This window comes from Dipodomys ordii, unplaced genomic scaffold, assembly GCF_000151885.1.
Source record: "Dipodomys ordii isolate 6190 unplaced genomic scaffold, Dord_2.0 Scaffold1, whole genome shotgun sequence".
NCBI lineage: Eukaryota > Metazoa > Chordata > Mammalia > Rodentia > Heteromyidae > Dipodomys > Dipodomys ordii.
Genome location: NW_012267217.1, coordinates 61,597,252 through 61,621,129, shown reverse-complemented (window position 1 = coordinate 61,621,129; position 23,878 = coordinate 61,597,252). Strand labels below are relative to the sequence as shown.

Here is a 23,878-nt window from a genome sequence, read left to right as displayed (position 1 = left end):
TCCATCTGCCTCTCTCCTCCATGGCGCCCATTAGCCCTTCATCTGTCAATGTGTACTCTGTCACACAAGGCACTGTGTGCAGCTCATTCTCCGCTGATATGGCTGATAACAGGATTTGCCTACCCTTTTTCCCTCCCTCTTTCTTACCTTCCTTTCTCTCCCTTCCCACCCCCCTCGCTACTTTAGAGTTTCTTCTCCTATTACTTTGGTGTGACAGCATCATCTAAAGTCACCCATAACCTCTAGTTTGAAGGCCAAATGTAGAAGCTGCCTATTTCTGACATACACAATTGGAAGATCTAAGCTTGTATCTCTAAAAGATTGCATATTCCTTCTTCCCCCCTCTTAGGAAGGAAAAGAAAAAGACATATTTGGCCAACTCCAAAGAGACATCAGAAAAAAAGCTGCCCAAAAGGTAAGATGAGGAAACAAGAGGAGGCTGGAGGCTAGAGGTTGGAGGCTGGCAACGAAGTGGGGCCAGTTTGGGGGAGCCATCTTGAACTTTACATGTAATGGGCAGTGATGTAAGCAGCGGCACGGCCCCTTGTCACGTCACTCACCTGCAGTGTAAAGAATGAACTGGAGATAGATAAGAATCTTCCTGTTCAAATGGCAGGTGACATTTCATAGGTGAGAAAGATGGATTTTCCCCCCATGATTTTCTATGTATGCATGTAAGATGAACAGCCATCGTTCCTCCCTACCAAAGGGAGAATTGAAAAACTTAAGTCATGGAAAAGATCTTGGTTCTTCCCTAACCTTTTGGAAATTGCACAGTAGTAAAGATGGGTCCAAGTTTGGGACTTCATTCCTGTTCATGAGTGAGATCATAGAAAGAAACAGGTCCACTTTCCCTGGTCCTCTGGGGTTTAGCCTGGAAGCCGAGCCCTAGGGGAGCTGCTCTGCCTGCTGAGGAAATAGGAGGCAGTTTAACTGGACAAGTGGCTACACATTCACATCTTGTGGTATAGAAAGAAAATTGTTTGTAGAAGTGAAGCAAACGTATCCTGTCTGGTATGCATTTCTATGTCTCAAGAAGCCAGCAGTGCTAGGAGATAGGCAATTTTCATTTCTCCCAGTAAAGCAATCAGAAAAGGCAATTTTCATTTCTCCCAGTAAAGCAATCAGAAAAGTCTTGTCAGAGAGTATAGATAGGAGAATCAAGAATAAAGTGAGAGTATGCAGATCTGCATGAGAAGAAAAGAGCATCCACATTCTCAGAAATTCCAATGAAAGCCAGCCACTATAATCCCAGCTATTCCAGAAGCTGAAATCTGAAGATCTTGGTTTAAAGCCAGCTTGAGCAGAAAAGTCCATAGGACTCTTCTCTCCAGCTAACTAGCAAAGCATCAGAAGTGGAGCTGTTGCTCAAGTGGTAGAGTGTCAGTCTTGAACCAAAAAGCAAAGGGACAGTGTCCAGGCCCTAAGTTCAAGCCACAGTCCTGGCACACAAAGGAAAGAGAAGGGGGAAGGAGAAAGGAAGGCCAGTGAAAGAATTGAGCAAGGCAGATGGAGTGGTGGAAATGTGAGGGAGGAACTGCAGGAGGAGCGAGCCTGTCAGGCAGGCAGGAGCGCTTGGTGGGCCACACTGCGAGATTAAGATATGCAGAGAAGAGGGCCCTGCGTTTGGTAAAACTGGAGAGCCAAAGTATACTTTGTGGTGATAGAAACAGAAGCCAGTTGCAGTGAACCTGCAACTTAAAAAAGGGAAACTCACCAGGTGCAGTGCTGTAATAATCCTAGCTACTCAGGAGGCTGATTTCCAGCGATCACAGTTCAAAGCCAGCCCTGGCAGGAACGTCCATGAGACACTCATCTCCAATTAACTACCAAAAAGAGCCAGAAGTGGAGCTGTGGTAGAGTAGTAGAGTGCTAGCCTTGAGCAAAACAGCTCAAGGACGGCAGCTGGACCCTGAGTTTAAGCCCCAGAACTGACATGCACACACATGCATTCACGTGCATGCACACATGCACACACAGAAGGAAAAAAGAAAGAAAGAAAGCTATACCGGTTTAACAATAATCCTTCACTTTCTTTCTCCCTAACCCAACAGTTTTCTTAAGTGAAATATTATTTTACATTTAATCATCTTTATTAAAATTACTACAAAAATCTTTCACCATGTTGCACAATTTAGAGAGAAAAAAATATATAAAAATATAGTGGAAAATACACATATCTTCTAATTTTAAAGAAGGGTAATGCCAGGCCACCAGTGGCTCACGCCTGCAATCCTAGCATCTCAGGAGGCTGAGATCTGAGGATCGCGGTTCAAAGCCAGCCCGGGCAGGAAAGTGTGAGGTTCTTATCCCCAATTAATCACAGAAAAGCTGGTAGTGGCACTGTGGCTCAAGCAGTAGAGTGCTAGCTAGCCTTGAACTGTTAAACAGGAGCTCAAGGACAGCACCCAAGCCCAGAGTTCAAACTCTAGGACTGGCAAAAAAAAAAAAAAAGTATAAGAGTTGTCATCTTCTCTGAAGCTGTTCTTTTTTTTTTTTTTTTTAATGGAGAAAACCCTGACAATTAAAGGCAACCTGTAGGCTCTTCAAGTTGCCCCCCAGCCTGCCCCCTACCTTCCATGTTTGAACTTCCCACCAGGCCTGGGTCCTGTCAGTGTTTAGCCACGTCTACTTCCACCGGAAGTGGTGTCTAGATATCTGGAAAAGGTCTCGGGAAGCATCCATGTGTGGCCGGCCGGTCTGTGGGACTCAGCTTCCAAGGCCAGAGCAGTGGAAGTCATGCTGCCTTCATTGTGCAGTGATGGAGACTCACCTCTGCAGCCTGCATTCCAGACCCCTTTCGGTGTTAGCCGCACCCCTCCATCTCCCTTACTACAGCGTCTGCCTCTCACTTCAGCCCTTTGCCATTTCCCCCACTTTCGGATCTTTTCTGTGCCATACACATGCCCTGCTTGTCAGGTCCTTCCTCTCTGCCCTCTGCACGTGCAGACCACGTGGCTGCAGCTGTATTCTCTGATGTGGTCACCTCACAGAGTAGGGGTTCACACAAACAGGAATCAGGAAATAAACCCAGCTTGCTCTGGGTTTAACCACATTTATCTGGTTAATTTCAACCGATGGTACCTGAAGGAAGAAGAAATGATCATTTCTGAGGAGAAAGAAATGTGCATAACACAAGGGGGAGAAAAAGTAATTACAGAGAAACCATAAGAGCACAGTGAGATACAGGGGTACAGAGATCTGGGAGGGAAGAGGCTAGACATGAGAAGTTACTAATGAAAGGAGGGAGAGATTTACTGGGAACCCCAATTTGAAGGATTCATAAATTTCTGCTTGGTCTAGAAGCAGTGTCACCTGAGCAAGGAACCCAAGAGGAGCTCCAAGGGGCAAACCAGGGCACCCAAATGAGAGATGACTTAACCCAGGACTTGGATGTGCTGGAAAGGGTCCACGAGGCAAAGACTGAATGTGCCCCGACACCCACCCCAGAAGGTAAGGCTACAGTAGAATCTGCCATTCAGAAGGCTCTGTAGTGAAAGGTCTTTTCTGAAACAGGAGGTGTTAGATATACAGTAAATAATAGAATAGAAGAAGGAGCTTGGTGCTAGTGGTTCACACCTGTCATCTTTGCTACTCAGAAGATATGGATCTGAGGATCACAGTTCAAAGCCAAGCTGGGCAGGAAAGTCTGAGAGACTCTGTATCTCCAATTAACCACAAGAAAACCAGAAGTGGAGCTATGGCTCAAAGTGGTAGAGCACTAGCCTTGAGCCAAAAAGCTTGGGCACAGCATCCAGGCCCTGAGTTCCAGCCCCATGACTGATTAAATTAAGAAAGAAATAAAGAAACAGTAAGGAAAGAGAAGTATGGAGGAAGAGGATACAGTCTGACAAGAGGGACAAAAGGCAACGATCTGAGAGGTTTTGTTAAAGAGATATGTCCACAGAGACAACTCATCTCAGCTGTGATGTAGGACTTCACTCTCAACATTTTAGGTCTCAGGACTTCTTAACAGTCTTAAATGACTGAAGTGCCTGGTGCCAGTGGCTTATACGTGTAATCCTAGCTACACAGGAGACTAGGATCTGAGGATTGTGGTTTGAAGCCATCCCAGACAAGAAAGTTTAAGATTCATCTCCAATTAACCACCAGAAAACCAGAAGAACTGTAGCTCAAAGTGGTAGACTGCTAGCCTTGAGAAAAAAAACTCAAAGATAGCAGCTAGGCTCTGAGTTCAAGCCCCAGGTCCAACAGCAACAACAAAAATTACTGAAAACCCCAAAACATTTTGGTTTCTACCATATTAGAAATTTAAATAATCTTTAAATGTTTGTTTATTTTAAAGTAACCATAATAAACAAATGATCTGGTAACATAAATAAGTTTTTGTGAAAAATACATTCTCTGAAAAACAGATGATGAAAAGTAGTATTTCATAATTTTGCAAATCTCAGTTATGTCTAGCTTTATGAAAGACAGCTAAGAGTCTCACGGTTGTTTCTGCACTCAATCAGTTGTGATCTGTAGCTTTGGTTGAGGAATAAGAAGAAAATCCAGCCGCACACTGAAATGAAATTGAAAGGGTGTAGAGTATTTTTGAACAGTCTTTGGGGATGACTGAGTATTTATCTTTAACACTACATCAAAACTCAACAAGTAGCCAGATGCCAGTGCTTTATGCCTATAATCCTAGCTACTCAGGAGGGTGAAATCTGAGGATTATGGTTCAAAGCCAGGCCAGGCAGGAAAATCTGTGAGTCTCTGATCTCCAGTTAAGCACCAAAAAGCTGGAAGTGGAGCTATGGCTCAGTGTTAGAGCACTTACCTTAAGCAAAAAAGCTCAGGGATAGTGCAGAGTTCCTGAATTCAAGTCCCACAAAAACAGAACTCAAAAAAGTGGTGGGTTTTTTTGTTTTTTTTTGGTATGCCAGTGTTAGCTGGGACTTGAACTCCTGCTCACAATTGGCTATTTCCCCTCACGCTGGAGCATTTCCACTTGAGCCATGCTTCCATTGCAGGTTAGTTAGAAATAACAGTCACAATTTTGTCTGCTTGGGCTAGCTTCAAACCATAATGCTCAGATCTCAGACTCCTGAGTACCTAGGATTGAGCCACTAGCACCTGGCAACAGTGGTAGTTTCCTTTCTTTCTTTTTTGCCATGGGGATTGAACTTGGTGTGGGCACTATATCTGAGCTTCTTTTGCTCAAGACCAGCTTGAGCCACAGTGCCACTTCTGGCCTTTTCTGTTTATGTGGTACTGAGGAATCGAACCCAGGGCTTCATGCATGCAAGGCCAGCACTCTACCACTAAGCTACATTCCCAGCCCCAGTGGTAGTTTCTTAATGATTAGTTATAATAGACTCTGAAACTATGCCAGTAGAATTTTATAAAGTCACAATAGAATATATTGTGCCATCATGCGAAATTTGATAAAATCATATGCGTTTGGAAAATATTGGCTCATTTGAAATATACAGTAAGCTTGTAACTCAATTACAAAAGGATTTTCCTTGAGAAAGAAACACTTCAATGTTCTGTCCACTGCTGATGTGTCAAGCACACTCTTACATGAACCTGAATTTTTTTTTTTCTTTGTCGGTTGTGGGGCTTGAACTCAGGGCTTTGGGCCTGGGCGCCGGCCATCCCTCAGCAATTCGGCTCAAGGTGATCACTCTACCACTTGAGCCACAGGGCCACTTCTGGGTTTCTGGTGGTTTATTGGAGATAAGAGACTTAGGGACTTTCCTGACTGGGCTGGCTTTGAAACGTGATCCTCAGATCTCAGCCTCCTGAGTAGCTAGGATTACAGGCGTGAGCCACCGGCGCCCGGCTACGAACCTGAATTTTTGAGGGGAGCAAGTAGCAGTGAAGGATACAGTGACTCCTGCTGGAGGTTGGAGACCCCACTGTGGAGTATGCAGCAGCAGTTTTACCTGCAGTGCTCTCTGGGTCAGTCTCTTTGCAAAGGCTGAAATAATAGAAAAGCAAATCCTGGAAGGGTGTCAGAGCCTACCCCAGAAGCTCAAGAGCCCCGATGGCTTCCTGCAGATGGTGGGAGTCTCTGAGAGCCCTGCTGACCAGCTTTGCTCAGCTCCCCCCCACCCCAGTGGCAGACAGGTACAGCAACAGGAGATGCAAGTCTGGCTGGTGTGTGTAAGGAGCCTCCAGACAGCTACTCTGGAGTGTATTCTTCTAGGTTATAGGGGAGATTCCCCCTGGAACTTCCCATCAGAAAGGACAAATAGTCCGTGTGTGGTGTGTGTGTGTGTGCGTGTGTGTGTGCATGCGTGCCTTTGCACAGGTGTGTGCGTGCAAGTTCCAGGGCTTAAAGAACTCAGCCTGGGTGTTATGGAGCTTTTTTGCTCAAGTCTAGTGCTCTGCTCCTTGATACACAACTCCACTTGATCTACAATTCCACTTCTGGCCTTTTTAGTGATTAACTAGAAAGAAAAGTTTCACAGACTTTCCTGCCAGGCTGGCCTTGAGATCCTCTGATCTCAGCCTCCTGAGTAACTAGGATTACAGGTTTGAGCTACTGGCACCCAGCACCATTGTTTTTTGTTTTGTTTTGTTTTGTTTTTTCTCAGAGATCAGCCATGAGACCTCAGAAATAAATGAAGGGACGACACCCCAGAAGATACCCAGCACCCCACCAAGAACTACCCATGGTAAAGACTTGGAATTGCAGACCTCAGAGCTCAGTCATCAGAAACCCAAATCAGGTCTGTTGTACTTGAAATCAGTATTGGTCAAACTTTTGTTGTCAATCATCGCTGCCCTATGGATCACTTTTAGTTTTTATTTCCCAGTCACAACCCTCCTCACAATGGTTTAACGTCAGTATGTTATATATGTACACTCTCATATATATATTATATATATATGTATGTATACTATGTCATATATATACTCTCTATTTTATATATCTGTGCATAGAGTTTTTATGTTACATATACATATATATTCTGTGTGTATATATAATTTTTATGTTTTATACATATATAGTTATATACAAATATTTCTCACACCTCCTCAAGAACCAAGCTCTGTACCCCTGGGGGTCTTAGCACTATTGCTGAGACTGTGTCCAGCTATGAATCGAGTGTTTCTTGAGATGAGGTCATCTAAATATTTTAAGCAGTCAAATTTATCTTCTTCTTGCATGATATCTGGCTTTGAATTTCAGCTGAGAAATCCTTTTAATGTCCATGGCTTAGATCTTTTTTGTCATTTCTTGTAGTCTTAAAAACACTGATTAAAATGAAAGTGACCTATTTTATTTTTTAAAGTAGTTGTACAAAGGAGGTACCATTTAACAATGCATCTTGACCAGTGTCACATCCCTGAGTAACATATTTTAAATGCTAGATATTTAGCATCTCTCTATTATATTTTTAACTCTTTCATTTCCATGCCAAATAGAGTCCTTTTTTCACATAGCTTGCATGGATTTCTTGCCTCCTCAAAAGTGATAGAAAGCAGAAAAAAAAAATCCCTTAGCATTGCTAGCTGGGTATAGTGGAGCAGCCTCTAATCCCAGCACTTGGGAGGCAGAGACAGGAGAGTTGCGAGTTTGAGATCAGCCTGGGCTGCATAGTGAAACTTGGTCTCAAGGGAAAAACAAAAAGTATTGATATCTCTGGCTGGTGGGTGAGTATTTGCAGCCATAAGATAATACTTTTTTTTTTTTTCAGAAAAGAAGAAGAAAAAAAAATGTATCTGGTCAACTTCAAGAAGAAGACAGAAAAAAAGGCTTCCAAGAGGTAAGAAAGAGAATCAGAGAAATCATTGCTCTGTTGGTGTCTGTACTTAACCAACCAGCATGGCTTCCTCTCAGCCACACAGACCCCCAGTTCACCCTAGCCTGACTGCCCCAGCCCTGTCCTCTAAACCAGCTCCCAAAGGGTAGGCTGCACTCTAGCTCTCTCTCCCTCCTCCTCCCCCTCTCTTCCTCTTTCTCTCATAGTACTGGCACTTGAACTTGGGGCCCTTGCTCTCACTGTACCACTTGAGGCACAGCTCCGCGTCCAGTTTTTGCTGGTTAATTAAGAGATCAGAGTTTCATGGGCTTTTTTGCTGAGGCTAGTTTTAAACTTCGATCCTCAGAATCCTGAGTAACTAGGATTACATGCAGGAGCTTTTCTCTTACCATAGGGAAGACATGAAGTTAGAGCTGATGGACCATCAGACAATCCTGAGATTTGGATGACGTGCTTAGGACAAAGCCAGGAGGGATAAACAAAGGAAAGTGAAATCCACAAGCAGATTCCAAACCAGAAGCCTCTCAAATGACCTCAGCTGGGCAGTGACTTGCCAGTCTAGGTAGCCTGTGCCCAGGGAACAATGTGATACATACTGCTGACATTTGAAAAAACAAAAACATGCCAGGCACTTGGTGATTCATGCTAGTCAGGAGGCTGAGATGTGGGGATTGTAGTTCGAAGCCAGCCTGGGCAGGAAAGTCTCAAATTAACCACCAGAAAACTGGAAGTGACACTGTGACTCAAAGTGGTAGAGTGCTAGCCTTGAGCGATAAAGCTCAGGGATAGTACCCCAGCCCTGAGTTCAAGCGCCACAACTGACAAAAACAAAAAAACCCATCCTACCTGTTATCCAGTCATTCACCAAAGATGCTTACACTAAAGATACGTTCGGTCTCCTGAAGTGAAGCGTACAGGCACCTGCCCTCATGGAGCTCGCATTCTAATGTGGGATGCCCAAGGGGAAGTGGAAGGGCGGACTGGGAGTCTACCACTGAGCCACTTGAGAAAGGTAAAAAGGTCCAAATGTGAACTTAACTGTCTCACATGTGTATGTGCACACGAAGACAAAATCAGGGTACTGGTGGCTCACCCCTGTAGTGCTAGCTACTGAAGAAGCTGAACACTGAGAACCAAGGCTTGAAGCCTGCTCAAAAGTCTGTGAGACTCTTATCTCCAATTAACCAGCAAAAAGCCAGAAGTGGGGCTGTTTCTCAAGTGGTAGAGTACCAGCTTTGAGCAAAAACCTCAGGAACTACTGGAGTAAGGAAGATACTGGAGTAAGGGAAATAAATGGAGAGGTTAGGTACAGAATGCTCAGGGAGGGTAGGACAGGAAACAGGAAGGAGGGTGCTAGTTTGGGGAAGGAGAGACTCACTGGGGCCCTGATTTAAACTATTCACGAGCCACTCTTGGCCCAGAGGCAGCTTCATCTGGGCGTGGAATCCAGGAGAAAGCCCAAGTGGTGGATCAGGAAACTCAGAGGAAGGACAACTCCGACTCAGCCGAGGATGCAAAGATGGACTGTGCGCAGAAGGCCACAGCAGAGGGTAAGACTGACAGTGCAATCTGCCCTTGGATGGCTGGTGTGGAGGGCCTCTCCCGTGCAAGGCAGGTAGATGGGTAAACTCAATGGGAGGAGCCGGGTGACCCAGCCAGGATCCACCAGTGGGAGTGGCTGTTGGGAGGAGCACTGTGTTGTCGGGGGAGTTCACCTGGTCCTCACATACCCACTGATGATGCCTTCTAGGGGTATGAGTTTGTTTCTCCACCAATTTAGGGATTAAAAAGCAGGAAAGTGTTTATAAAGTAGATGGCCCAGGTAATTCTTCATCATGGAGGCTGGTGGGTGCCAGCTTTGCTGGCTTCTGCCCACTATATACTTGAAGAGTCTGCACCCCATTCCTGACAAGCCAAAGCTTTCCATCCATTGCCAAACATGCCCAGCAGCGGGAAACACTGCTTTATGTACATTCTCCTTTCTAGCCGAGCACCAGGTGAAGCTCCAGTTCTGGCAAAAAACAAACAAAAACCCTTTCTATGTAATCCTTTTAAGGCTGTTCATCCCTTTATTTCCAGGATTTGTGGCATAACTTTTTGAGAAGCTGAGGTATAGTATTTGTAGCAGTCCTTTCTATCAGTCCTTGCTGGCTAGCTTTCCTTAGCAAGGGAAGCCATTTTTGCTTCATAAGGGTCCCTCTAGGTTTCTCATGACAAGGTCAGATGGCACGGCGTGCTTTCCCTTCCTTCCTGCTCAGGTCTCTTCCTCATACACATCCGGACATTTCCTAGTCTTCCAGGAAACTGCCGCGCTCTGACGGCTGTCCCCTGTGTCCCTCAGTATCGGCTCTGCCTCCCTCCCTCCTCTGGCCTTTCGGCACTTCGAATTCAGCTGGGATGTGTGCCTGAGCCATCACCCCCCTGCCAGGCCTTCCCCAGGCTGCCCCCCCTCCTCTTCCATAATCTTCGCCTTGTGCCCTTCCCCCTGTGCGTGGTAAGCATTCTGGGAATTACTCTTGAGCTTGCTTATTAGGTTTTTCCCCTGTGCCACTTGTGCTCTCCATCAGGTTTTTCTCTCCCCTTCCTCCACAGTGCATTTTATTCCTTGAAATCCTTGCTCATCCATTGCTTACCTACAGCCCCTCGGTGTTTGTTCACACTTAACTAATGTGGCCAGAATCAATCACTCCTGTAGTTTCCCTTTGGAAATGGCGCGCTGGTGCTGGAGGGCCGGTGGGCCAGACTCGGCATGGCTGGGAACAAACCAGAAAGCTGCATTTAGCGACAGGGTGGGTTTGGGAGGCCTCAGGCCTGCTGGCCCCCACCCCTGTGCCCTCCCTACAGCAGGGGTGGGAGGGAGTGGGCCCCCTCTGCACGTGGGCTGCTCACACTCACGCCCCTGTACCTGCGTGCAAGCACATCCGGGACCTCTGTGTCCTGCTCTGTATGTGTCACAGGGCGGGCGTTAGGAAAGACATCTCTGTGGACATGGAGAGCTGTGGGAAGTCCCCATGGTCGTGCTTATCCCCTGCCGAGCTCCCAGTGGCCCAAGGATGCCTGCAGCTCCTCCCCCTCAGTGGTGAGAACCAGCAGCAGCAAGTCTCTAGTTCAGATTGGATAACAGCACCCCACACTTGGCTAAGCCAGGATCACAAAGCCACCAGCTCTGGCTCCCAGGCCCCGCCTCCCCGCCCCTCACCCAGGGGATTCAGTGCAGTGGAGACCCACAGAGAGAGCTGGCTGGCAGGCTGTGGGACAAAGTTCTCTGCTCCGCACTCTGTGCCTCACCTGGTGGTCAGCCCCTGCTCCTCCTGGGCTGGGCCCCCTTTGGCGTTCTCTTGAGGGGTGCCATTTCCCAGGGGCCCCACATCTCTTCGTATCTTTTCAAAGTAATTAATGGCTATGCCACATTGGTGCTATTCTTTTTGGGTCTGTGTGTGCGATCCTGGGACTTGAACTCAAGGCATGGCCACTATCCCTTGAGTTTTTTTGCTCAAGGCTAAAGCCACAGCTCCACTTCCTGATGCTATTTTGTTATCCACCCCTGTTTTCCCTTTGAGTCTTTTATTAAGTGCATAAGGTAAGAGAAAGCGTTGGACTGGATGTCCCCCGTGACTCCTTGTGGGTGTGATGGTTTCTGTATCATTACTAAAGGCCTAGAAAGTTCATTCTGTCACCCAAGACCCAGCACCTGGACGGTGAATTCACCACACTGAGGCTGGAGGGGGCTGCTCATATCTCCCTTATACCCTTTGATCTGCTTCTCTTAAATCTGAACCAGAGATTCCCTGCTCTGAGCTTCTGAGCTGCAACATCTCTCCATGAGTAATTTGCAAATCTAGAACTTTCCAGAGTTTTCTTTTATTCAAATGACAAAATGAAATGAGACAGCAAACAATGAAGACTGACACCATCTCTCAGTGCTGACACAAGTCTTGCTTTAAGCCAAGAAATGAAATTTTTATGTGTGTATGTGTGCGCGCACGCACACACACACACACACACACACACACACACATCAGTATTAGGGTTTGAATTCAGGGCCTGGACATTGTCCCTCAGCTTTTTCACTCAAGGCTAGTGCTCACTTGAGCCACAGCTCCACTTCTGGCTTTTTCTCTGGTTAGTTGGAGAGGAATGTCATAGACTTTCCTGCCTGGACTGGCTTTGAGCCATGATCCTCAGAGCTTAGCCTCCTGAGTAGCTAAGATTACACCAGTGCCTGGCTAGGAAATAAGATTATGAACAGAGACCTTTTCTCTGGCTACTTGAGCATAAGGAAATATTTGGGGTAGTCATCTTGTCCACGCACAGAAGATGAGCAGGCTGGTATCTAAGGCTAGAGAGTGTTAGTGATGGCCCATGAGCTTAAAAATGGAAGCACAAGCCAGACACTGGTGGCTCACACCTATAATCCTAGCTACTCAGGAGGCAGAGCTGAGGATCGTGGTTCAAAGCCAGCCCGGTCAGGAAAGTCCATGAGACTCTTATCTGCAATAAACCACCAGAAAAACTGGAAGTGGTGGAGTGGCTCAAGTTCTAGCCTTGAGCTGAAGAGTTGAGGGACAGCACCCAGGCTCAGCCCCGTGTGTTCTCTCAAAGCCTTGTGTCTGATGACGGGCTCATGGTGGTCATTCACTGGAGACTGTCAACATGGAAGGCTTCCTGTACTAACCAGAGACTCTGATGCATTTCAATTTATTTATTTTTGGTCAGTCATTGGGCTTGAACTCTGGGCCTGAGCACTGTCCCTCAGCTCTTCAGCTCAAGGCTAGTGCTCTGCCACTTGAGCCACAGTGCCACTTCTGGTTTTCTGGTGGTTTATTGGAGATAAGAGTCTCACAGCTTTTCCTGCCCAGGCTGGCTTTGAACCTTGATCCTCAGATCTCAGCCTCCTGAGTAGCTAGAATTACAGGCGTGAGCCACCAGCGCCCGGCTCATTTCTATTTTTGTGTGTTACGATTTTTTTTTTTTTGGTCAGTTGTGGGTCTTGAGCTCTGGGCCTGGGCGCTGTCCCTCAGCTCTTCAGCTCAAGGCTAGTGCTCTACCACTTGAGCTACAACGCCACTTCCATTTTTCTGGTGGTTTATTGGAGAGAAGAGTCTCATGAACTTTCCTGCCCAGGCTGGCTTTGAACTGCAGTCCCCAGATCTCAGCCTCCTGAGTAGCTAGGATTACAGGTGTGAGCACCGGTGCGCAGCTTATGTTACGGTTTTTATTGCAGTTCCTGTGAGTCAGCCCTCTGGAGACAGTGAACGAAGGCTGGGTAACCAACCAATCTCTTCTACTTTTAGAAAAACCAGAAGATGATGCTGTAGATTTTCTCTCACCTATGCTGCCTGTGACCTGTGGTGATGCCAAGGGGGTTTTATATAAGGAGAAGATGCAGCAAGGTGTGTTGCTTGCACACCTGCTCCTTTAATCCCAGGAAGGAGGAAGGGCTGGCAGGGGAGAGAGTGTCCTGTGTGTAACTGATCAGGAAAGAAACCCTGCTGGGCAGACTGCTGAGAAAAATTCCTCCTGATGGAGAATTTCCGAACCTTTCCACGTTCTGGAAAGGGACCTGTCCTGCCCCCCAGGAAGTTATCTGTGGACCCTACAATACTGGTCACCATGTCCTTACTGCCTGAAGAGAGCAGAAGACACACGCTGCTGGCCAAGCATTACGGGCGTCCCCCTTGGCCTGGGGAAGTGGGAGAGCACAGTTAGGAGCCCGGGGGTGAGGGGTGAGGTCCTAGGGTTGAAGTGGGTCCTGGATGGCCTGTGTTCTCTCACAGGTTCTTCAGAGAAGTGCATTCAGAACGAGGAGGGAACCTGGTTCACACCCGACGAATTTGTAGTTGAAGGAAAGAGAGAAAAGTCAAAAGACTGGAAGAAGAGCGTGCGCTGCAGGGGACAGACCTTGCGGCACCTGATGGAGGTATTACACGAACCAGGGGCTGATCCAGGATGGGTTCAAGCCCCAGAAGGACGAGTAGAATTTCTGTGGCAGAAATGTGAAGGCATTCCCAATTATGCTTGGACAGAATGAGTTAGAAACCGCTCCGTGTTCAGAGCGGAATGCAGATTGGCGCTGCTGCTGAAGCCCTCCCCTGCAGATCAGCCAGGGGGCGAATTCTGAGTGCAGGCAAAAAGGGTTTTGAGATCAGGAGAGAGTTCAGAACTTTGCCTGGTGCTTTTGAGAGATCGCAGGAGTTTGCCTTGTACATCCCCTACCCAGAAGACCCCCGGTGACAGCCCCGCTCGTGTGGGAAGTGTTCCCTCAGCAGCGTCTGTGGCCGCCTCTCTCTGCTCTGGCGTGCTCTTCCGTCCCTGACACCTGCAGAGGGCTCTCACCTTTGTGATTCGGGCTCAGTAATAACTCAGTTCATCATCCCGGGGATCCAGTTATAAGGGTTTTAGCTAAAGAGGAAATGGATGAAAAAAAATCATAGGGAGAGGATGGGAGAAAGAAAAGCTTGATTTAAGTTACAAGGGGAGAAAATCATTTTATCATCAAGCGAAATCCAAAAGAATGAATTGGGGGATAGCTAGGCTTTGCTTTCACATTGCATGCACTTGACAGCCTGCTTGGCATCTAGATAGAGACATTTATTGGGAAGGGGGAGCTGGGATAAGGCGCTTCCAGAATAACCTCCCCTTATCAACTCCTTCTTTCAGAAAAGACTTTTGTTCTGCCCTTCAAAAGTGAATATGAAGCGAAAGGTCACTAGCAGGTGAATTCCCAGCACGTCCTCCGGCTCTTGTGTCCCAGCTCCGAAGGCAACCTCATCAGCCGCTCCAGCATGCTCCAGCATGCTGCTCCATGCCCCGGCCTCCGTTACCACCAGTTACTAGGGACAAGGAGCCACAGGACTCCTTGAGACAAAAATCAGGACAAGTTACTCATGCGCAGATCCGGCTCACGAGCCTCCCATTACACGGGAACTTCCAGCAGAGGCCCTGGTGCATCTGTTCTTCAGAGACTGGCCTAACCTTTGTCTGCATTCAGAGTTTCGTTGGTTGTATTGTTGTTTGTTTTGTGCTGACCCTAAGGCTTGAACTCAAAGCCTGGGTGTTGTCTCTGAGCTTTTTTTTTTTTTCCCCCTCAAGTCTGGTGTTCTACCAGTTGAGCCAGAGCTCTACTTCCAGCTTTTTTTTTTCGGGGGGGGTCAGTTTTATTGGAGATGTTTCATGGACTTGCCTATCCAGGCTGGCTTTGAACTGAGATTTTCAAATCTCAATCTCCTGAGAAGCTAGAAGTAGCTCTTGGCTTTCTATGATGAGCCACCAGCACCTGACTTTCATGTAACATTTAATATAATGGTCCCCTGGTGCTACTTATGTATAAACCATCTTTCCATGCTTTCCTGTGTGCGTGTGCGTGTGCATGTCCGTGCGTGCACAGGTACTGGGGTGCCTAGGCTCTGTCACTTAGGCTTTTGGCTGGTGTTTTACCAGTTGAGCTAATCTCCACTGCCAGGTTTTTGGTAGTTAATTGAAGATAAGAGTCATGCAGGCCTTCCTTAGATCTCAACCTTCTGAGTAGCTAGGATTATGGGTATGACATGCTGATTAGGACTGAGGTAGAATTGAGGATGTTCAGTGTAACATTAAAATTCTACCCATATCATAAAATAAGCTGGTATATCTACAGAGAGCGTTTTTTAATACTTGAATTCATAGATGTTGCTATGGCTTCAATGTCTCCCATCAAAACTGATGTTGGAACGTAAATCTCCATTGCATAATAGGAGGAGGGGGGCTGGGAAGATGGCTCAGTGGTAGAGTGCTTGCCTAGGCCCTGGGTTCAATTCCTCAGCACCACATAAGCAAAAAGAAAAAAAAAGCCAGAAGTGGCACTGTGGCTCAAGTGGTAGAGCGCTAGCCTTGAGCTGAAGAGCTGAGGGACAGCACCCAGCCCCAGAGTTCAGGCCCCACGACAGGACCCCCAAAAAAAAATCAAAAAAAAAATAGGAGGAGGGTAGAAATTTAATCCAGCTATCCTATTTGGAGGTCTGACTTTAGGAAGTGATTGAAGTTAAATGAGGCCATGGTAGTAAGGCTCTCATCTAATGTGACTGGATTTACAAGAAGAGGGCGCTGGTGACTCATGCCTGTAATCCTAGCCACTCCAGACTGAGATCTGAGAATCTCAAATAAGAGCCCCTAAGACAATTATCTCCAGTAAACTGCCAAAACAAAACAAAACAAAAAAAAACAAGACCTGTGACTCAAGTGCTATTCTTGAGCAAAAGAAGCTCAAGGACAGTGCCAAGACCCTTACCTCAAGCCCCCCGACCAGCACCCCTCCAAAGAACAAGCGTATGCAAAGATCCTGGCTCAGTTTATGTGAACCCTGTGACCTGTGCCTAGAAAAATACCTGAAAGAACCACCTGGGGCAAATAGGCGCTTCTGTATTTATATACGGTTAGAACTGTTACAGTGACTCTTAACTTTTGTAACCAGGATAAAATAAAGTTCTTTAATAACTTGATTTACAATGCCCCATGACGACACGGTGGGAGGGGCGCACTTAACCCAGTCTCCTGGTGCAGTGAAGATGCATTTCCACACGGGAGATCCAAAAACGGCTCTGGTGTTGAATGAGATTGGAGCCAAGGTAGAACTTCCTTGCTGGCATCAGGGCTGCCCTGGTTTGAGCTCCCTCAGCCCCTGAGGCAGGACAGATTTGCATGTACTTACCTGCCTTGCCCAAATATGGGGTGATTAGAAGCATCTCAAGTCTGTCAGCACTAAATATAAAGATGGAACCGCAGCCTCCGTTATGGGACCGGACTAGAGCACAGAGCGTCTCCTTGCGCAGATGTGTACCAGAAACTGCCCGCTCCAGGGCCTGGTGGAGTCCTGGCTTGCGAAGGTCTGAGCTACCAGGACAGGTGTCTAGGGGGAGGGCGAGGATGGCCACGGGTCAAACCCGAGGCAAAAGAAAGATACCGGTGGCTTGTGCCTGCAATCCTAGCTACTCAAGAGGCTGAAATGTGAGGATCGTAGTTCAAAGCCAACCCAGGCAGAAAAATCCATGAGACTCATCTCCAATTAACCACCAGAAAATCAGAAGAGATCCCCTGTGGCTCAAAGTGTTAAGAGTGCTAATACTGAGAAGGAAAGCTCAGGAACAATGTCCAGGCCCTGGGTTCAAGCCCCAAGACTGAAAGAAAAAAAAAAAGAGGCAGACTGGTAACCTCAGAAAGATCCCAGTCCTGGGGTCTAGGTAGCTCCATGTGCAGTGTCCTAGGGACAAAGGAAAGGGCAGTGGCTTGGGAAGTTCCTCACCCAGAGAGGAGATGGTCTGTCGACACAGATAAAAGAAACTTCTCCTGATTGTCTTTAGTTCAAAGAAGGATTACCTTGTGCAGGGGATACCCAAGCATTTATGTGTGTGGAGGAGAGACAAGGGTTCTTGTCTGTGGTTTTGTTGTTGTTTTGTTGGTTGTGGGGCTTGAACTCTGGGTCTGGGTGCAGTCCTTCAGCTCTTCAGCTCAAGGCAAGCGCTCTACCACTTTGAGCCACAGTGCTACTTCCAGTTTTCTGAGTGGTTTATTGGAGATAAGAGTCTCATGGACTTTCTTGCCTAGGCTGGCTTTGAACCATGATCCTCAGATCTCATCCTCCTGAGTAGCTAGGATTACATGCATGAGCCACTGGCACCCAGCTTTGTCTGTGGTTTTGTATAACATCTTTGACTCTCTTAGCACCCTAACTGTTGGCCTCTCATCTGGTGTTCTACTATTTAAGCCATGCCTCCAGCCCAGCTTTTTGCTGATTGTTTTGAAGGAGAATTTCCAAGACTTTTCTGTCCAGGTTGGTCTAGAAACTTGGTTCTCTAGATCTCAGCCTCCTGAGTAGCGAGTATTGTAGGCTGAGCCTCCACTGCCCAGCCTTTGGGTATCTTTCGAAGCTGTTGGCACTGAGGGACTCTTCTTGGCTGGATGGTGAGAGATGGGAACTTGGGCATGTGCACCTGTGTGCCAGAGAGGCTCAGATAAGAAACTAAGCTGCTTTGACTCTGCAAAAAAGAAAGATGAAAGAAAGGAGGGGGTGAGGAAGAAAGGGAGGGAGGGAGGAATCCTTTTTTCTCCTCAGACCTGTAAAAGGAAGAAGCCTAAAGTGATGCTTTCTCCAAGGCATGTTCTTACCAACACCTGAATGCTGTGGAAACAGACCCACTGAGCAGTGCTGGTTCCTCCTCCGCTGCGGGCACTGCTACAAGGGAAGCTCCTGGTGCGGTTCAGCTTCGCCAGACTGTACTCAGGGACCCGTGACTATATAGCCCACATTGGCCTCAAACGCACGATCTTCCTCAGTCTCCTAAGTGCTGACATCAGGGGCATCCACCACCACTCCTGGACCCTGGCCAGGCTTTGTTAGGCTGAAGGAGCGCTTGCCCCGGCCCTGGATGAAACTATGAAGAGTTCTTTCACAGGCAGCAAAAGATACCCAGCCCCCAATTAGTCATCCATACCTTTCCAAAATGGAGACGCAAGGTCACTGGACAAGAATACATAAAATAAAGGACTCGGTCTGGCAATGGCTCAGTAAAACCCATCTCGCGTCCCTTGCTGAGTTAGCACTGTGGCAGCCTCCTGCCTCCACCTGGAGGCTCTGCAGCGGAGGTCTGGCCCTGTGGGGGCCCTACCCACCGCACAGGCCACCCACTGCAGCCTTGCTGGACAGAACCAGGCCCCAGTGAAGGCCAGACAGGGTGACCCCCCAAAGAAAGCAACAACCCCAGACTGAAGGAGAATCCCTGGGGGCAGGCTCTTCAGATCCCTGAGGCCAGCTGCCTCCAGTTCAGAAAAGGAGAGAATTTCCCCAGCCACACTGCCAGCAAGGCCTCATCCGGGCTCACTCTCCCCACGCTCCTCCAGCCTCCCAGGGTAGAACTATAAATGCAAATGAAAACCATCAGAACTTTAATTTTTTCAGTTAAATTTTCCAAAGAAAATTTGAGACATGGCAGAGATGATGGCCATAGTTTATTCAAAGCATTCTCTCCCTCCCCCCTCCTTTCCCCCTCCCCTGCAACAACAGCAGCGGCTGGCACCTCATTTGGTCCACCGGAACCCTGCCCAGCACTGGTGCATGTTCATACTAGGCAGAGGTGGCATCTGGCCAAATAGAGCCTCGCAGACACCTAAGGTAATGCACATGTACATGAAGAGCAGACATAATAGTCGTCCAGGAGTTAAAGTGGAAAGCTGGCACCTGTGGCTCACACCTGTCATCATAGATACTCAGGAGGTGATTTGGAGCTAGCCTAGGCAGGAAGATAATGCTTATCCCCAATTAACCACCCAAAAAGTCAGAATGTGGCTCAAGTGGTAGAACACTAGCCTTGAGCAAAAAGAGCTCAGGAACAGTGCGTGGACTCTGCGTTCAAGCCACAGGATGACAGAGAAGTCAGGGGAGGGGTGGGGAGAAGAGAGGGAGAAGTGGAGAGAGGAGAGGAGAGAGAAGGAAAGAATGAAAGATTTGTGAGCCAGAAACCAATGGCTCACACCTGTAATCCTAGCTACCCAAGAGGCTGAGATCCAGGGGCTGTGGTTCAGAGTTAACCCAAGTGGGCAAATCCATAAGACTCTTACTTCCAATAACCAGCAAAAAGCCAAAAGTAAAGGTATGGCTCAGTTGGTAGAGTACCACTCTTGGGTAAAAAAAGCCCAGTGAGATAAAAAGATTGCTCCAGTACCAGCACACACAGAAGCAAAGCAAAACCCAAAAGCACCAAAGGCAAATTCCTGCAAGAATTTGTCTCATTCTCCTGCTTCAGACTCGCTTGGATTTACCTGGTGCATTAACCCCATGTGTGAGGTGGATCGCTGTTCTCCTGGGCAATGTCATTCTCTCTGGCAGCTGAAAGGAGACACTCAGAACTTTCTGGATCCTACACAGTTAACTCTCTTTGCAGAGAATAGTGAAATGCAGGATGTGTGTGTGTGGTGATCATGCCCACACATTATCTTCATAGTTTGAGGAGACAATGGTCCTTGAAATGATGTGCCCCCCTCAATGTCTATTCTCCTTTCTTAGTACTAGGAACCCCAACTTTTAGCTGGGAACAGTGTCACCCAACTAAAACTGCCCCTACCCTTCCCTAAAGCTAAGCAGAGAAAGGTAATTTTTAATTTTTTAACTTTAAATGTTTAAAATTTTAGGCAGTTAGATGTTAAAAAAGTTTTATGTAATTCCTATAAAATGTGTTCTTCCCCTTCCTCCCATTGGCTGGAGTTTGGATGTGATGCTAGGGGCACTCACAGCCATTTTGGGTCATGATTAGCACACTGATCATGGGAGAGTAAAAGAGCCTGAGCCTGCCAGTTGCAGAGCTGGCACGTAGGCCTGGTTTATATCTGCAGACATTTTTACAGAAGAAAACAACCAGCCTCTTACTCCCCTCTCCCCCCGCCCTTTTCTTTGTGCCTGTCATGGGGCTTGAGCTCACGCCCTGAGTGCTGTCCCTGAGTTTCTTTTTTCAAGGCTAGCACTCTACCATTTGAGCCACAGCATCACTTCCAGCTTTGGGGGTTGTTAATTGGAGATAAGAGTCTCACAGACTTTCCTTGCTCACAGACTGGCTTTGAGCAGAGATCCTCACAGACACCTGGCTTTTCTTTTCTTTAATAATTAATTAATTTAATTTTGGTATGGTAGTGGGAATTGCTCCCAGAATTTCGTGCAGTCTAGGCAAGCATTCTAACCTCATAAGAGACACCCCAGCCCACCCAGTTTTTTGAGGCCTCTGCTAGTTAGTTGTTGGGAGTTTTTGGTTAGTTTTTGGTTAGAACCTCATTTAATTTCCCTAAGAGGAACAGCCAGAGTCCTGATCGACAATGGATAGTTTCTGAGCCTCTGAAACAAGGGCATTCTGAGCACCCCTAACTCCCATGCAGTAGGGCAGGCGGTCAAAAATCTGGGTTTACAACGAAAGACCTTAAAATGATTTCTCTGAGACCAATTCAGCAAGTGCCACAGAAAAATTTACAAGCCCAACACCTACCTGTGATGTACTGAGTGTTCTTCAAAAGCCAATCCCAGCGCCTGAGGGAGAGCCAGGTCCCAGCCTGACCAGATGTGTCCCACAGGACTGGAGTTATCCATCCAAAACGGCTGAGTTTTTGTTTAAAGCGACGCCACCCCCCCCTGCCCCTCATCTCTTGACCGCAGCCCCCAGCGGCACACCCAGCCCTGCGGTTTGCTGTGCGGCTCCAGTTCCAGGGCCCAGGAGCAGAGAGGGTCACAGCACTGAGGCTGGCGCGAGAGGTTCCTGCCTCTACTTACTCAGGAGGCTGAGATCTGAGGATCTCCATTCAAAGTCAGACCGGATAAGGAAAGTCTGTAAGACTCTTATCTCCAATAAACCACCAAAAAAGGCAAAAGTGAAGCTGTGGTTCAAGTGGTAAAGCACCAACTTTGAGTGGAAAAAGCTAAGGAACCAATACCAGCATGTATGCATGCACACACACACACACACACACACACACACAGAACAAATGTGAAATCACACCAAAAAGCACCAGATTTAGGCAAAACACCCCACACATCAGGATTGGCCTCACCTGTACACTTAACAGGCACCAAATGAGTTAGGACTGTGTTCTTGGCTTTCACGTTTGATCTATCGGAAAGAAGGGCCGTTGTGGTCCTTGCTAGATCCGTGAGTAACATGGGAATGACAGACAGAAGAGGGCAAAGGAATCCCATGCCAAAGACTCCAGCAGGAGCTCCGCTCAAGGTCACGGGGCAGGGTGCAGACTCAATCACAGCCACCAGAGCATGGTGTGTACCCTCTGTCAGGAACAAGCAAACATTCCTGAACACAATGGATGCCCAAGCCAGCATCCCACACTTCACTGAACCAACAAAAGGTAGAGATATGTGGGGGGAGGGGGAGGGACGGGGTGGGGCAGCAGACACCCCCTTAAGCATTGATCGCCACTAGGGACAAGGGAGAACAATCCTTTCTCCAGCACTTTTCTGAACCCCCAAAGCACCAGCTAGCAGGCAGCAGGAGGCTGTTGGCCAACGCCAGCAAGGCCTACATTCCTTAGAAAATGACCCCCAGGCTGGGAAGGTGGCTCAGTGGTAGAGTGCTTGCCTTGCATGCATGAGGCGCTGGGTTCGATTCCTCAGCACCACATAAGCAGAAAAAATAAAAAAGCCGGAAGTGGCGCTGTGACTCAAGTGGTAGAGCGCTAGCCTTGAGCTGAAGAGCTGAGGGACAGCGCCCAGGCCCAGAGTTCAGGCCCCACGACCAGACTCATAAAAAGAAAATGACCCCCAGAAGACACAAGGTAAATAATCAAGAAGATGCAATCAAGAAGTATTGGCCCTCTTTCCTCAGTTTCTCCTTCTGAGCCACTATCATGATGATGATGATGATGGGGTGCCAAATGGGGCAAAGAGAAAATGACCGCATAGACAGAAGCTTTCACTCTGGCCTCAGCCAGTCCGAGATGTTTCAGTGCTCAGAAGACAAGTTCAAGGTGATCAGGGATAGCTTGGCTTGGAAAGAGATCAATGACTGAGTCTGCATGAATGCTTCCTTCCTTCCTGTGTGGTTTTCCAGCTCTCTGATCTGATCTGTGAAGTCACGAGGGATGGACTGGGTAAAGAGTGACCATTTTAGATCGCTTTGGTTGGAAATCAAACAAACAGGAGAAATGGGCAGGGGGGGGGGGATGGTGGTCTTCTCTTTATCTGAGAGAGTAAGCATCTAAGCTGTCCTCCAAAAGGAAGGTTTGCAAGATATTTTCTCAGTACTCAGCGAAATCGCTCAGATACGGGTCAAGGTTCTAATGCTTAGGCATCCTTTTTCATCTCTGAGTGGCAGAACTTTTGCAATTAGAAGCATAAAGCACATTTTAAATCATTAACTGCTAAATACTTCTTAGTAAAGCATGTACAAAAGTCAGGGCAAGGGCTGGAAATGTGGCTTTGTGGTAGAGTGCTTACCTTGCATGCATGAAGCCTTGTATGTATGTTTGATTCCTCAGTACCACATAAACAGAAAAAGCCAGAAGTGGTACTGTGGCTCAAGTGGTACAGTGCTATCCTTGAGCAAAAGAAGTTCAGGGACAGTGCTCAGGCCCTGAGTTAAAGTCCTAGGACTGGCAAAAAAAAAAAAAAAAAAAGGTCTGTGCAAAAGTTGAGAAAGGCGCAGGAAGTCCTTAACCCAGAGCCTGAATTCATCTCAGTTCAGGGGTTTGAAGGGGACATCAATGGTAATGACAACAAAAGTGGATGACATTTACTGGGTGCGTTTCTTTGGTCAGTTGTAGGGCTTGAACTCAGGGCCTGAGCACTGTCTCTGAGTTGTTGTTGTTGTTGTTGTGGGGATTTAACTCTGGGCTTGGGCGCTGTCCCTACACTCTTAGCTCAAGGTGAGCGCTCTACCGATTGAGCCACAGTGTCACTTCCAGTTTTTGATGGTTAATTGGAGATAAAAGTCTCATGGACTTTCCTTTCCGGGCTGGCTTGGAACTGTGATCCTCAGATCTCAGCCTCCTGAGTAGCTAGGATGACAGGCATGAGCCCCTGAGGCCCAGCTATTGGGTACCTTGTAGGGATCATAACTATTGTAAGGACACACACCTCACCCTCCTGGTATCTTTCCCCACCAAGTGCTTCCATCATATACAAAGACTTAGAAAGGCTGGAGTTTGGCTTGCAATCCCACAACAGCCCACATTTTTAAAAGACTTAGTCACCAGAGGGTGCTATTGGGGCCTTCAACAGGCCTAGTAGGAGAACTTTAGGTCTTTGGGCAAGTCCTTGAAGGGGATTGTGGGATCCTTGGATCCCTCCCCGCCTCTCTCTTTTGCTCCCTAACCATTTGGTGAGTGGCTTTGCTTTATCATATGCTTAATCCACAGACCCCAAAGCATGGGTCCAACCTTGATCCTGTTGGGTATTTGTTATGGTTACGGAAAGCTGACTTACATAGTAAGGTAGATCTTGCTCAAAGCTTACTTATATTGCACAGTGGCAGAATTTGGACTTAGAGGCCCCAGTCCAGGACCCGCTCTCTCAAGGCCAAGTAAATGCATTCACTGAGCTCTCTTTGCACCAAGTGACATTGAGCAGCCAACTGGACTCCATTGGTGGCGATACTGCTTCTGTACACAAGAAGTTGTCGACTGTGTCTAACCAT

At 47.4% G+C, this 23,878-nt stretch overlaps 1 protein-coding gene and 1 pseudogene across 1 annotated transcript in view; one reads left to right on the top strand and one right to left on the bottom strand.

Moving 5' to 3' along the window:
• The window catches only part of Sp110 (SP110 nuclear body protein), a 24,072-nt gene extending 9,306 nt beyond the window's left edge, over window positions 1–14,766 (top strand). Inside the window, exons 5-12 of the mRNA XM_013027802.1 lie at window positions 350–415; window positions 3,304–3,453; window positions 6,552–6,686; window positions 7,659–7,727; window positions 9,146–9,274; window positions 13,019–13,117; window positions 13,502–13,644; window positions 14,385–14,766. Of these exons, the coding sequence (XP_012883256.1) occupies window positions 350–415; window positions 3,304–3,453; window positions 6,552–6,686; window positions 7,659–7,727; window positions 9,146–9,274; window positions 13,019–13,117; window positions 13,502–13,644; window positions 14,385–14,444 (851 nt within the window). The 3' untranslated portion in view covers window positions 14,445–14,766. The remainder of the gene's footprint in view (window positions 1–349; window positions 416–3,303; window positions 3,454–6,551; window positions 6,687–7,658; window positions 7,728–9,145; window positions 9,275–13,018; window positions 13,118–13,501; window positions 13,645–14,384) is intronic.
• Window positions 14,496–23,878, bottom strand: LOC105988799 (annotated as a pseudogene).